This window comes from Hippocampus comes, unplaced genomic scaffold, assembly GCF_001891065.2.
Source record: "Hippocampus comes isolate QL1 unplaced genomic scaffold, H_comes_QL1_v1.1 scaffold57, whole genome shotgun sequence".
Taxonomy (NCBI): Eukaryota; Metazoa; Chordata; class Actinopteri; order Syngnathiformes; family Syngnathidae; genus Hippocampus; species Hippocampus comes.
In genome coordinates this window covers 592,905-607,687 of record NW_017805039.1, presented here as the reverse complement: position 1 = coordinate 607,687, position 14,783 = coordinate 592,905, and the positions used below count along the sequence as shown (strand labels likewise).

At 44.0% G+C, this 14,783-nt stretch overlaps 1 protein-coding gene across 1 annotated transcript in view; it reads left to right on the top strand.

Annotated features, from left to right (window-relative positions):
* The window catches only part of LOC109512367 (glutamate receptor 3), a 62,177-nt gene extending 47,487 nt beyond the window's left edge, over window positions 1-14,690 (top strand). Inside the window, exons 10-16 of the mRNA XM_019864020.1 lie at window positions 424-630; window positions 2,535-2,908; window positions 3,750-3,948; window positions 6,608-6,855; window positions 8,696-8,810; window positions 13,155-13,403; window positions 13,489-14,690. Of these exons, the coding sequence (XP_019719579.1) occupies window positions 424-630; window positions 2,535-2,908; window positions 3,750-3,948; window positions 6,608-6,855; window positions 8,696-8,810; window positions 13,155-13,400 (1,389 nt within the window). The 3' untranslated portion in view covers window positions 13,401-13,403; window positions 13,489-14,690. The remainder of the gene's footprint in view (window positions 1-423; window positions 631-2,534; window positions 2,909-3,749; window positions 3,949-6,607; window positions 6,856-8,695; window positions 8,811-13,154; window positions 13,404-13,488) is intronic.
* Window positions 14,691-14,783: the final 93 nt, after the last annotated feature.

The window sequence follows — 14,783 nt, the reverse complement described above, 5'->3', positions numbered from 1 at the left end:
CCACCCCCCACCCCCACATGTGCCATGCTGACCAAACCCCGCCCTCCCACTAAGTTGTAGCTCTAGTACGAGGTTCGTATGAGGGACCCCTTGATGTCCTGCTTTGTGCGCTACTCTTTCTGCTGGCCCATTTGGCCTCTTTACTGCAGCAGCGGCCCGCTTTATTTTGATGTGTGTTGACCATCCTCCCCTCACCCCTCCACACGTTGCGTGGCTGGAAAGCGATGCTGTGTGATTTTTGTCCACCGTGTGTGTGCGTGTGTGTGTGTGTGTGTGTGTGTGTGTGTGTGTGTGTGTGTGCTGGCTTGCTGTCGCCCCTGCAGCATGCGTGCATGCCTCTGTGTGACCGCTGAGGTCCAACCGTGTGTGATTTTTTTTGTTTTTTTTTTTTTACCGTCAACTCAAACTGTGTCTGATTAACAGGAAGCGCCATATGTGATGTACAAGAAAAACTATATGCAGCTGGACGGGAATGACCGATATGAAGGCTACTGTGTCGATTTAGCGTCCGAAATTGCAAAGCACGTGGGGATAAAATATAAGCTCTCGGTTGTTCCGGATGGGAAGTACGGAGCTCGAGATCCAGAGACCAAGACGTGGAACGGGATGGTGGGTGAACTGGTTTATGGGGTAAGTATCAGTTCAATGTACTCGACTATTTTAGCGCGGTGATTCCCAACGACTGTGTCGGGGCACTTGAAGGTGCTATCAGGGATCATCAGGAAATGATCTAGTTTAATTTAATTCAGTCATAAATTATTATTTGCTGATTACGAAATATGTATTTCTTCATCTGTCGACACCAGTGATAGGCGGAACAAAAAAAAATGCTACAATTAATCTCTGTATATATGTGTTAGCATTCATAAAACAGAAAATTTGCATTCCGTTATTTCAGTATACATATATACTTTTTGTGGGGTTTTGTTTGATGGCGTTCCGTGAGATTTTTTTCTCATCTCAAACAATTGCCTCGGCTGGGAAACATTGTTTTATCCTCAACTTGGATTGAAAATTAGGACCGCTAAATTTGACCAAATTGGTCTTGAATGCTCACCAAAGTGCAAATAATGGAAATAATCTGTTCCAGGGGTGAAACGGGAAATGTAACATTTTAGCATTCATGAACTGTGTACTTCAATGTCATTCAGTCTCGAGATGTTCCACTTGAATGTGTGCATGTGAAACAAAGCACTCTTCTGATCATTGCAAAATTGCCAAAATGTTGTTGCTGAATTTTCTTTGAAAAGATTGTGGCCTGCTGAATATGAAGTAAAAGCCAGCATATGAGAATTAGACAAAAATGCTTTGCCAGCCATGTGAAGGATGCTGAAGTAAGGCATCAATGCAAGTCAATGATTCTTTAGCAGAGCACGCTGCACTTCTGAAAGTAACACAATTTATAATACGAAGGGCAACTCTAAGCTGCCACGGCTTGGACTTGAAAACGAGATGTGAATGCTTTTGTGTAGCTTCCACCGCTCGCGTTGTGTAAAACGTGTAAGTGTGATTGCCGGGGGTTCGAGTAGAGGTGAAGCTAAAGGCTGATTCATATTTCAAGGACTGCCCACATAAGCTCCTCCACCCCTGTCTTCCAACCCTCTTACTTGATTCATAATGCGGAGTTGGATCGAGACAAAGACACCAACCAACACAAAATGCTGGTGACTAATCCCACCCAGAGAGATCTTTTCTCTAGTTATTTGTAGAATGTTCTAAGCTCCCGCATTTCTCCAAACTGCTTTATGCATGAATTGCCATTAAAGTTGCCGATGCGTGCTTGCTCATTAGCGGGGCTGGCGTGCAACTTATTTGCAGCCCTGGAGTTTCATGGCTCAGACCGTTGCACTTTGTTTATCTGAAGAGTTACAGTTTCATCCTTATTATCGTATCGGTCTAAAATAGTTTACCAATCCCTGCGACGTCAATATTGATGATGTATTTGATTAAAAAAGATGAATAGGGAAGAGGAAATAACGCGAGATAAGACACCGAACACTTATCGAGGCACATTTCATCAGCTAACACAACACTTCCTGTCAGTGCTATTCACACCACTCCGAGTGCAGACTGACACTAACTTTAACATCTCCCAGCATGCTTTGCTGCAGTTACAAGTATGACGATGTCATGCCGCTTGAATATGTTATTTTGTACAGACGGGGGGTAATATAGTTTCAGTGGTGTTTGCAGTTGCGTATTGAATTACTGCTACTTTAGTTCTTAAATTATAGCGACTTGGGGGTACAACGGCCTGCCGGTATCAATGAATGCGTTGGTAGTACATTTGTACGAGAAGGGTGGTAATAAATTTACCGTAAATTCTGCGAACGCTGATTTCAAAACAGAGCCGCTAGCCGGAGGAAATTATTCTGGCCCCGAGCAATTCATACAGCAACACAGCCAACTGGGGAGTCGCCCAGGTGTCCAGATTACCTTCTCCGGGCCTGTTTATTAGTCGAGTGCAACGTCAATATCACGTTGAGTGTCTTATCGTTTGCTCTAATCCACTGTGCCTGTTCCCGCTTCCACAGAGAGCTGACATAGCAGTGGCTCCTCTCACTATAACGTTGGTACGAGAAGAAGTGATAGACTTCTCCAAGCCCTTTATGAGCTTGGGCATCTCCATTATGATAAAGAAGCCTCAAAAGTCCAAGCCTGGTGTTTTTTCCTTCCTGGACCCGCTGGCCTATGAGATTTGGATGTGTATAGTGTTCGCCTATATCGGCGTGAGCGTGGTGCTGTTCCTGGTGAGCCGATTCAGTCCTTACGAGTGGCATCTGGATGAGAACGATGAGGCCAAAGACCCTCAGAGCCCCCCCGACCCGCCCAACGACTTTGGCATTTTTAATAGCCTGTGGTTCTCGCTGGGTGCCTTCATGCAGCAAGGATGCGATATCTCGCCAAGGTTGGTTTGTCGCCTTCCCTCTCCGCCGCCTCTCATCATCTCTATGCATTTTAGAGTCTCTTACATACATCTCCATCCTGCCATGGTGCATATAGGTTATTTTGGGCTACCGTCCCAAGTACTAACGTCATGCCTTACTAAACCCGGTCACACCCTCCGTCTCTGCGCATCTGCCGGATTTCAAGCCGCACGTCAGCAGCAGTGCATCCTGCATCCGCAAAATAACTTATATTCACCATGCTGAGGGCTGTAAAATGCACAGGGCTCATTTCATTGCAAAGTCCAACTAATTCCACGTGAACTCTTGGAGGGCTACCGTGTTTTTGCTGCATGTCCCATTTTACGGTCATCAACTTGGTGCATATAACGCATTTCATGTGGGAAAGCCGATCGTCGCCTCGTAGTGATGAAGCGCCGTCAAGTGACTACATCATGTGGCCATCCAAGTCAGGTCCTCCCCATCCATGACTCCATCCATCTCTCACGCGACGCCCCCGACCTCTTCCGCAAGGATTCTAAAACCCCGTAAAATGGATTTTTCTGACAATGAACAGAGGGGAATGATGTACCGGCAATCGTAGCTAAAGCAAGTAGGCGATCAGCAACTTCATTCGTGAAAGAAGAAATGGTGGTTCCTTCAAAAGACTGCTTTAAAAAAAAAAGCATTTCGCTGGACATGAATGATGCACTGTAGCGCAATATACAGCTAGTGCGAATTCACCGGATTGCCAGTTTAAGAGACTATCTCGGCCTCCATTAGTCTGTGAAAGGAGTTCAAGTAAAACGGCGGCCGTGTCTCGGTGCTCTTACGTCTCCCATCCGCTACGCTTCCTCTTGCCAGGTCACTCTCAGGCCGCATAGTCGGAGGAGTGTGGTGGTTCTTCACCCTCATCATCATCTCCTCCTACACGGCCAACCTGGCCGCTTTCCTCACCGTGGAGAGGATGGTTTCTCCCATCGAGAGTGCCGAGGACTTGGCCAAGCAGACAGAAATCGCCTATGGGACGTTAGACTCAGGCTCCACAAAGGAGTTCTTTAGGGTAAGTGCTGGAGTCAATCTATTGACGTGCATCGAGTAAAACAAGATGTGTCGTCATCAATAACTTCATCTATAAGATTACAGTTTCTTTCTTAGAACTGTGTCATATTTTATGTTGTGTGAGCCGTTATGTCACAAAACAGTACCATGGAAAACATCTTTCCAGTCTGGCATCCAACTCTGAGCCGAGTCTATATTTAGCCATCGCCCGAGATGTTACCTACCTACATAGATACAAACTGCGGTCTCATTAGACTGATCGTTGCTTGGCTCTGCAGCATTTTGAGAAATCTTGCTATCGTTCCTGAAATGTACATTTACAATGTACTTACGGGAACATCGTCAGCCCACTTGGATCAATAAAAGCAGCCATAGCCCCCCTGAGAGAAGGCAATAGAGGAAACAATTTCCCTCAGGGAACGTGCTTGTTTATTTAAAAGTGGAAAAGAACGAGTCCGCGTGTGGCTAAGGAAAGGTGTGTAGGGCGCCGGTGTCTCTGCAGCCCATTTTTCAAGGCGTCCAATTGTAACAGCGTTGGCTGAGCTGAGGGTCTGAAAGCAGTGACATGGAGCAATTGCTATGATTAGTGTGGAAGAAGGTCGGCGCTACCTCGCCGCGCCCGGCGTCTCTTAAATTTAGGGAAAAGATGCGACGGCTCGCGACGACGGTGTGAATTCACCCCAGCTGAACTGTTTCCAATAGGAAGAAACCGCTTGTAGCTTTTATCGCTTCATGGTGAAACTTTCTCCTTCTCCCGTCTTTTCATTTTGGAGTGAGTCCGCAGTAAAAATTGATTTTGTTTTTTTCTTGTCTTGTACATGCAAAAGCATGCTAAATCCATCCACTCACTATAAAGGAACATCAGCTACTGTACGCTGTGTTCCATGTAATATTTGAGGGGGAGGAATATATCTGACAGGCTTTCTGGTGAATCATCGAATTAAATGCTTCTTTTGGAGAACATCTCCAAAATCCTTTGCAGAATGCTTCGGAAGCATTTTGGGATTTGGCTCGTCTGATTCTGATTTACAGGGTTATTATTATTATCATTATAAGTGTGTCACTGACAGACTTTTTCCTCACTCCGTGTTGTTATATTGAATTAAAGATAAGTCAATTTATAATGGATCCAACTAATATATTTAGCGATGTGTTTATTAAGGCATGACTACATCTTTGAGATGCCTCAGAAGGATGCCGGCCACTTGCATAACGAGCAAACTTCCGTACAGTCGCAATAATAGGAGAAAAAAAAAATGCTGCTGACAAGCATTCATCGCCATGTAATGCAGAAAAGAATAAATGTCTGACTGTAAATGTCAGAACTGTCATCTGCTGTTATTGTCATATTAGAAGTGTTTACAGTACGTGAACACTGCGATGATCAAAAATTGCGCATAAGGGCAAGAATGAGTCACATAGTAGGCTATAGCCCGAGCTCACAATTTGTTAGGTTTGCACTGCTGTGATTTATGTTCCTGCGGTGAGCACCAGGCTCACATGCTTCTTCGACGCAAAATATGCACGGAATAACAAATAGCATTTTAGAGAAACAAAAGAGCTTCATCATTTCATGATGTCCCCTCCGTTCTTCCCATTATGTCATGAATTCGAAAATAAATACGCCGGAGATTCAGAACGTGGTCATTTGTCTGCCTGTCTGTCAGCCTCGTGGTTATGGCGCTCGTGCCGGAAGCAGCGCGGTGACAAACAGCTTCTTGAAGACATTTCGAAGCTAATGAAAAGTTTTCCTCTGAGGCGCTGCTTCTTCACTCAACTCAAACAGAAGGTCACATTATCCCACTTTAATGCAGCACCGCTCCCCCGCCATGTATAGCAGAAGTTCACGTACTCCAACGTCAGCAATTAGGCAGAGGGCATTTGTATCGCCCTGGCTGGCTTGTTTAAAAATACGTTGTAATTTCATCTGAAACTAACACCCAATATTTTTGTGAAACAGTCCACACTCTTTTAAACGAGCTCTGCACAAATAGCGAAAAGCTGTGCGGAATTGCCACCTACTCCAAACAATTGCTTGTCGACGTCACAAGATGTTGCTGAAGCACCTATTTTTCAAAATGAAACTCCTTAACTCACCACAACATAGTTCTTTGACCACAAAATGCCACAAGAAGGTGGCCAAGCACTTTTTTAAATGAAATTCCTCAACTCACTCAAATCATATCCCTTTAATACCAAGATGCCACAAGCTAGTGTCAAAGCCCCAAGTTTGTCTCAACAACTCAGCCTCAATTCACTTCAACATTGTCCCTTGGAACCAAGAAGCCAAAAGTTGGTGCCAAAGCACTACTTTTGTCTGAAATTAAGATCCTCTATTCACTTCATCGGTCAATTGGCACCGCGTCACATGTCACAAGACGGCACCAAAGTGATACTTTGCATTGGACAAAAAACAAACACGATAGGTGAATATGCGCTTGCCGACCTCTCCCCTTTTTCCACATTATTGCAAAACTTTGAGTCATGTGACTTTGGATGTATTCAATTACAAAAAACTGCTGTGGTCCTGGAGGAACAGAATGAATTTTAAGTGCAATTTTAAGTTCAGTTTTCACTTTCTGTTGCTGTTATGTTTGAGAACGCATAACCTAACGCTCTTTTGTGTCTCTCCACCCCCCACCCCCCTTCCCCAAACGCAGCGCTCCAAAATAGCCGTTTATGAGAAAATGTGGTCATACATGAAATCAGCGGAACCGTCGGTGTTTGCCAAGACAACACCCGACGGGGTCTCCCGGGTACGAAAGTCGAAGGGCAAGTTCGCCTTTCTCCTGGAGTCCACAATGAATGAGTACATAGAGCAGCGCAAGCCGTGCGACACCATGAAAGTGGGCGGAAACCTCGACTCGAAAGGCTACGGCGTGGCCACGCCCAAAGGCTCTGCATTAAGGTGGGTGGGATAATATAACAATGCGCTCCCTGTTGTTATAGTATTCCACCCACCCTGATGTCACCTTTACTCACTCCTCCATTCTCTTTCCCCAGTACCTTGAGTCGTTTCGATTCCATCCACACGTTCGTCCATCTTTTGTTTTGTCCGTCTGGTTTGACTCTCGCCTCCCTTCTCTCACACCTTTTTCTTTTCTTATTTTAATGTCCTCCATCTTTGCCCTCTTCTTCCTCCCCACTTGTTTCTGTGGTTCCTTTGCTTCCTAATTGACGTTTTTGTTTTTTTTTTTTGTGCATTTGCAAGTCGAGAGTTTTTGATGATGAATGTTGAGCAGCATGCTGAATGTTATCTCTGCTAAATTCAACAATGGTTGTCCTCATCCCGCGCACTTCCCGGATACACGACTCACAAAACGTTAGGGGTGTTGGGCTTTCGGGTGAAATTTCAAAGCAAAGCTAAAATGAACGATAACCTTTACAGAGGAAGTCTTAAAGTTTGAATGCATGTGTCTGACTCTTCAATAGTTCAGTACTTTCGCACAACTTGCTGTTCACTAACAAGGAGCTGAATGGCAACATTCACAGCAAGTGTTCGAGCTACTAGTTCCATCCATCCATCCATTTTTCGATCCGCTTATCCTCACAAGGGTCGCAGGGGTTGCTGGGGCCTATCCCAGCTGTCTTCAGGCAGTAGGCGGGGGACACCCTGAACCGGTTGCCAGCCAATCGCAGGGCACACAGAGACGAACAACCATTCACGCTCACACTCACACCTAGGGACAATTTAGAGTGTTCAATCAGCCTGCCACACATGTTTTTGGGATGTGGGAGGAAACCGGAGCACCCGGAGAAAACCCACACAGGCCCGGGGAGAACATGCAAACTCCGGAGCCGGGATTGAACCCATGACCTCTGCCCTGTGAAGTCGACGCGCTAACTACTGGACCACCGGGCCGCCGCCACTAGTTCCTTTATACATAAAATTTCACTTAATGCAATGACCAAAAAAAAATTGTCAACAAGGTTCTTTCTTTCTGACGCAGATGATTCGCCGATGTGTCCAACTACTGCTGAGGAGGATTTACTCGTTGCCAATTTTTTTTTTTTTTGCCTTAAAATAAGGCGTGTATCTAATTCCACTACTTGGTATCAGTACTCGCCCGCCCATTAACTTGTACCAACATGAGGTACTTATACTTTTATAAAAAAAAGAAATGCTCGTAAACCAGGTCTTTCATAAACTGAGCTTCCACTGTATGCTGTTTCTGTACTTCATTTAAAAACAGGAAAAAAAATTCTACTTCCTTGTGGCTCAATTGAGCAACACTACCTCACCATTGCGAGGTTTCAAACAAAATTCTTTCAGAGGGAAGCGGCCACTGAGCTGACCGTATCATCAATAAGTTGCAACAGAGAGACTGGAAGCATCACAGAAAGGCATAGAAGTGGACTGCCTTGGACATTTTCATGGATGGAATACTGAAACACTGAAAAGTCGGACATGTGCATTGAAAAGGTTGAAATGAAGTTCACCTGTCAAGGTTCCAGTGCATTTTGAGGTTCATCCAGAAATTTCTCCCAAAAGCCGAATGTAGCCTAACTTTCTGTGAGTCGTGAAAGTTCAAACAGTGTGACTCTCCATGCCACCTCTCTAAGTATGGATGTCAAAGTGCCTCTTACCTTTCCACGCTATTGCAAATTCTCTACCAATTTGTCCCTTCCGTGCTCCCCCTAATGAACCACTGATCTTTAACACGCCCATTATTACTTACTATATTTCCACTATTAGATTTCTCACGGACCTGTTCCTTTTCTTACAAGTTATGTTTTATCGTTTCAAGAAATGCTGTTAACCTGGCAGTTTTAAAACTGAATGAGCAAGGCCTCTTGGACAAATTGAAAAACAAATGGTGGTACGACAAAGGAGAGTGCGGCAGCGGGGGAGGTGACTCTAAGGTCAGCCTCAATGTCACCAAAGTCGGGTGTCCTAAAAGAGAGTAATCGGCAAGGCTGACGTCACTTTCAAAATCAACGGCGGCTTCATTCTAGATGAATCTTCATCTCAGTTCTCTTTATTTACTGCCGCTGAGATCAAGTGGGAACCCTTTCCTTGGCTCATGAAGAAAGGATCAATGAGTGACGTGTGACTATTTTTGGGTTGTTTGGCGTGTGGCTAGGAAAGACGGCAAGCGTTTATGAAGCCTGGTTTTTCTAACCGCATGCCAACATCGTTAAGGTTAATATTCAAAACCTCCAAACACGCGCTCCCCGGCGGGCGCTATAGTTCAGGCTCAGGGAACAGCGTTGTCTTGAGGGGATGAAGCATTACAGGCAAACGTGAGAATTCTAAACAGACAAGTAACGCTCAGCACATTTAGTCAATCTTCACACAAGTCTCCACGGTCAGCCCCATGTGGTGGGTGGAACCCTGCAGAATGACACCGGGGGCCCCATTTGTGCCATTTACACCATCACATCCCTGTCCAATTTTTGATTTATTTATTTTTTTGTATAAATGCAGTACGGGTACTGTGCAAAAATTATATCTGGCAATTTCATGCTTTTGCTCAGACTTTACTACATCAGTGCAGTGAATCCCTGTTTATCATGTAGGATACGTTCCATTACGTAACCACCACAAGTTGGAACAACAATATAGAGAGACCATTTAAGAACAAGTTTAAAAATAATTAATTGATAACTAATCGATTACCAAATTAACTTGCTTCCAGCAGTTTTTGTCAGTCCCAGTTGAAGTTTACTGTAAAACTGACCCATAACAAAGGGAATTACACGCAACAAAATACCATGACAGCCTTGGACTTTTTCTGCGGTACTTCTGGAAATTTCACTACCCCAATGTGCAAATTTCCACATTGTTATGTGCATATGTTTTTGTTGATGTCTCCAACGAGGCTCCGGACAGTGAGCACCGGTCACACAATAGTCACACCGCACAACCATCTCTGCTACTCTCTGCCTTCCTTTCAGCTTGCAGCACAACGTCACAGAATGAAATTGCCAAAGAGGAAACGACCCCAAGTCATCTTCTCCTCACCTCTCCCGGCTAAGCAGGATACGGATACTCACGGGGGTGGTGAGGGCGGGTCCTCAAACCGAGCCGTCTCCTCTCCTACATTGCGCCTCCATTCTGTTGCCTTGTTAGCTGTTCACAAATGCCCGCGTTGATGCCTGGGGGAAAATGTATTGTACACAACAACCACTGAGGATAGAGAATATTCATGTAAACCTCTAATCAGTCACAGTGTGGATTTACAGAAACTCAATTCCAATGTGACGCACAGAAATACTTACGTCACCGTGTGATATTATGTATGTCCATATGCTGCACTGTGTTAACATTTAGGGGTGTTTGTTGCCTTGCAGACACAATGAAGGGTAAAGTTGTGAATCCAATTCAACCAAAGCTTAACGTACTCGCGAATACGTTTGAACGAATTTGCCAGTCAAGATTTTTACTCCACGTTGGCAACTCTACTGTTACAAATAATATTGAGTAACCCTGCAGAGTGGGTTGCAATGACTTTATTGGTCATTCATTGTTTTACAAAATTTGAATATGATCCAGAGGAGGCGGACGGAATTTGTGTTGTTATCACAATAATGAAATGCAAAGTCGGCTATGTGAACCGCTACAGTATGAATGGCCCTTACAGTCGAGTTAGACATAAAATGACAAACGTAGTCACCACTTTTACTAAAATGGCAATAGAACATACCGGCAACTCGCTTCCACTTTTCTGGCACCTAAACACACAGTTAATTGCAATTCCAAGCAGGTGTGTCCTGCAGGCTCCGCCCATCCACCTGTGACTTAAAAAAATACAACCATCGGCCACGGAAATACGACACAAACATTCATCCATTTTCTAATGCGTTTATCCTCACGAGGGTCACCGGCGTGCTGGAGCCTACCCGAGCTGTCTTCGGGTAGCAGGCTAGGTACACCCTGAACTAGTTGCCGACCAATCTACACATAGATGAGCAACCATTTGCACTCACAATCACACCATGGGAGAATTTAAAGTGTTCCATTAACCTGCCATATATGTTTTTTGAATGTGGGAGGAAACCAGAGTACCTGAAGAAAACCCACACAGGCACGGGGGAGAACATGCAAACTCCACACAGGAAGGAGTCACAAAAAGGCATAAAAGGTGTCAATCTTCAGCAAGCCGTGTAACGAGTAGTGAATCATTGACCAAATGGAGAAAAATCTCGAGGTCAAATAAGTTCACCGTTTAAGGTTCAAGTGCATTTTAGAATCTTCGGAGAATTTCACTCAAACGCCCACTAAACCTCCTTAATTTTGAGTGTGTCACTGTCACACCCCTTTTTGCATTTTGTTAGTCAACAAAGGGTTCCTGTTTGATCCAGCTTGTTGGCAGCCATAAGGAGCCTTCAGCTTTGGAAACCGCAACTCACCTTGTGGAAGCCGTCCGCACTCGGCTAACTTAAGCGTCGCGGTCAGTGTGTGCCGATTACTCCAAGCGACACGGGTAGGGTCTGGCACGCTCGGCTATATAGGTTCAGGTCAAACATAACTTGTGTACTGCCATGTATTTCCCGATTTAGCGTTGCTCGCTACGTGTCACGTCTTGGCCAGCACCCTGCTCGTGGTCGCTTTGCACAGTTATCGAGTCGTTGACAAAGTTGAATAACATAAAATAACATCATCAAATGTTATTTATGTTATTTCCCACGTGAAGCACTCCAGTAAACCTCGCAGTGTTGAAACTCAGTGAACAAGGCATCTTAGACAAGCTGAAAAACAAATGGTGGTACGATAAAGGTGAATGTGGAACCAAGGACTCAGGAAGTAAGGTCAGTCGCTGCAGGTCTTCTTATACTGATTGCCCAAAGCAGTGCATTGTGGCCTGGTTGTTCATTTCTGCATCGCTGACATCGTCGCTGCAACTTCACAATGAAACATGATCATGAGTCATGCATGTCCAAGGTTACGATTTTTGACCGTAATTGAGTTACAGCATGAACACACGCAGCTTTTTGAACTCATGCCATCAAGCAAGGCTGGAATGAAACCATACTGCTGCTATTTAATCATCCAGGCTGCTATTGAAATGGAATTTATTGGTGTTTGCGTTTGCAAGCTCGATTTACCGGCTTGTTTTCTCACTTCCGGACAAAGTCCCAGCTGACTTTTAGATGCCACTTTGACCTCAAAGGGGTGTCTTAATAGTCAATGTTTTCTGTGGGATTGTCTCAGTGAGAAACAAAAGTAGCAATCAACCGCCATAAGCTAATAAGCTCATACTTTTTATTCCCCATTTATTATTGAAATAGTCATGTGGCAGTTACTAGTTGTAGTAATTATGCAAAACCATTTAATGAAACAGTGACGTCACAACTTAGAGTTGTAACAACAATGTAATGATATAATAATAAGCCAGTGAGCGCATATTCTCCCCTATTAACTCATTTTTTCAGCTAATAGTTGTAATAACATATCAATATTTTCTCTCGTTCATTAGTAAAATAGTCATGTCGCAGGTAATAGTGATAATGTAATTTGTAAGCATTGTAGCCAATATTTGCAATTACAATGTAATAACATCGGTTTTCCATTTTCTCCCATCCCTTAGGGAAATGTTACAGCTAATCGTGAGATGGCAATGTAATAATACGTCAATGTTCTCCCATTAATGAAAAAAGTCATGGCACACCTTATTTTTGTAATAACAATATCATAGGATTATAAGTCAATGAGCTCATATCGTTTCAATTTATTAATGGGTCGTGTCACAGCTGATAGTTGTAAATACATTGTAATAAGGTAGCGATCAAGACACTGAGCTCATGTTCATGACATAGTCAAGTTGCTGCTCATTGTCGCAACAATGTAAACAGGCGGTAAAAAGCAATGAGCTCTTTTTTTTTTTTACATTTACGAAATAATCATGAGTTGTAACAACATAGTCATAAGAACTGCACATTTTTATGAGTTTCACGGGATACCATTGCAAATGGGGAAACTCACATAAATTGCTTTCAATATAATTGTTTGGCGTTTAATAGCAGCAAAATGGAGTTAGTTTGAGGTCATTAACTGAGGGTGTAACATGTAGACCTGTACGACCATGACCGCCTTCCTTTTAAAAAAAAAAACAGCAGCCGTTAAAAGACTTCTCTGCATTCACCTTCCTAGTTGTTAGTTGTTTACTGCAGTTGTCAGAGTCCGCTAGGATGTTAAGAGTCAGCTTTGCAGCCTCACGATGCCAGTTCCAAAAAAGCCTTAACGGTGGTCTTTACCTCCCCCAGGACAAGACAAGTGCACTAAGCCTGAGCAATGTGGCAGGGGTCTTCTATATTCTGGTGGGGGGGCTGGGCCTGGCTATGACCGTTGCCCTCGTAGAGTTTTGCTACAAGTCTCGGCAAGAGACCAAAAGACTCAAACTGGCAAAGAACGCCCAAAATTTTAAACCGGCCCCTCCGGTGAACACCCAGAATTTTGCCACGTACCGTGAAGGCTACAATGTGTATGGGATGGAGAGCGTAAAAATCTAAAGGGTATGGCCTTCATCCATCTGATTTGCATTTTTTATTTCCAAAATGTGCAACTCAAACTTAACTCCCATCTTTTTGCATTTTGCAGAGAGGACAAAGAGGTGCCCAAATTGGCATCAGGATGGGAACGACCACCGTGACACTCGCGCCGGCGTGGTGGACAGTGAGAGGCGTTTTGCGAGGCCCGTCACAAAAACACACGGCCGTGACGCTGCAGGACTTCTAAGGGGTTCCCTTTCCTCTCATTAGTGCCTTACGGAGCATTTGGCGTCGTGGCAATTGACATTCGCTTGAAATTAAACGTGTGGAATCAAGAGCGGAACACTGGAGATGTTCACTTTTATATTCGAGATGAACACAAGATATGGAATCATCCCGATTGGAATCCTTTTTAGCAGGGGTCACCGACATTTGGGCCACTGGTTTGATTTTGAAATAACAAACATGCTCAAATGACCTTTAATTTTACAGTATAGTGCGCTTTTAATAATAATTTGTAGTCATTGACGTTTGTTAGTGTGAGCATTTTCAAATGACAATCCTAGGAAATGACAATGTCCTTCATAGAGTACCCTGTTGGTGACCCCTGCTTTTGACATAGATTGTGGTGAAATTTTACGTTGTACAACTGTTCAATTTGGTGAAGTCATTCTCTTGTTTCACTATCAGATTTTTCAGTGTCATAATATTTAAGACGAGCGTTGATTAAGGTTTAAGCTTTTTTGGGGGGGTGGGGTGTGGCGGTAATAAAAAGGACATCCTCTCCCGGTATCATTTTTAAGATCGACATGAAGTAACCTAAGTGACTGGGAAGCTGACAGACTGCATTTACTCAAACTGCCGCTACTTTGGGAGTTTGACTTTGTATCACTTGGTGCCATGTTGTACTTTCAGAGGATTTGAGACCATTCATGACGTGATATTCCAAATGCTGACTGGGCTTACGCTTTATACTTTGTACACTCGTAGACGCTGTTCCCGCCTGACTGCAGACTCTGCGGTGGTGAATTTGAACATTTTGGCTCGTTTTGGGTGGAGGAGGTCATTCAGCTGTGCAAAGGCCAACCCACGTTTATCGAAACAAGCCTGAGAATGCTACAAGGCATTCGTGTTTGTTTCGCCAAGTCCGCCACTCTCCATGGAAGCCAAGCCCAATATTATTTCATTTAGGTTGAGTTTAATCATTTGTACTGCAAAGATGAGAGCTGCATGCGTTGACACAATGAGCACCGGAGGAGACGTCATAAAGCATTTTACTACATTTCCTTAATAAAAGCTGGTTTGTATTCACCCTTTGTTTTGTTGTTAACTACACCCACAGAAAATAGTTTGGAAAGATGATTTGTCATGGCCTCATCGAAGGCCTTTGTAGATGATTTTGAT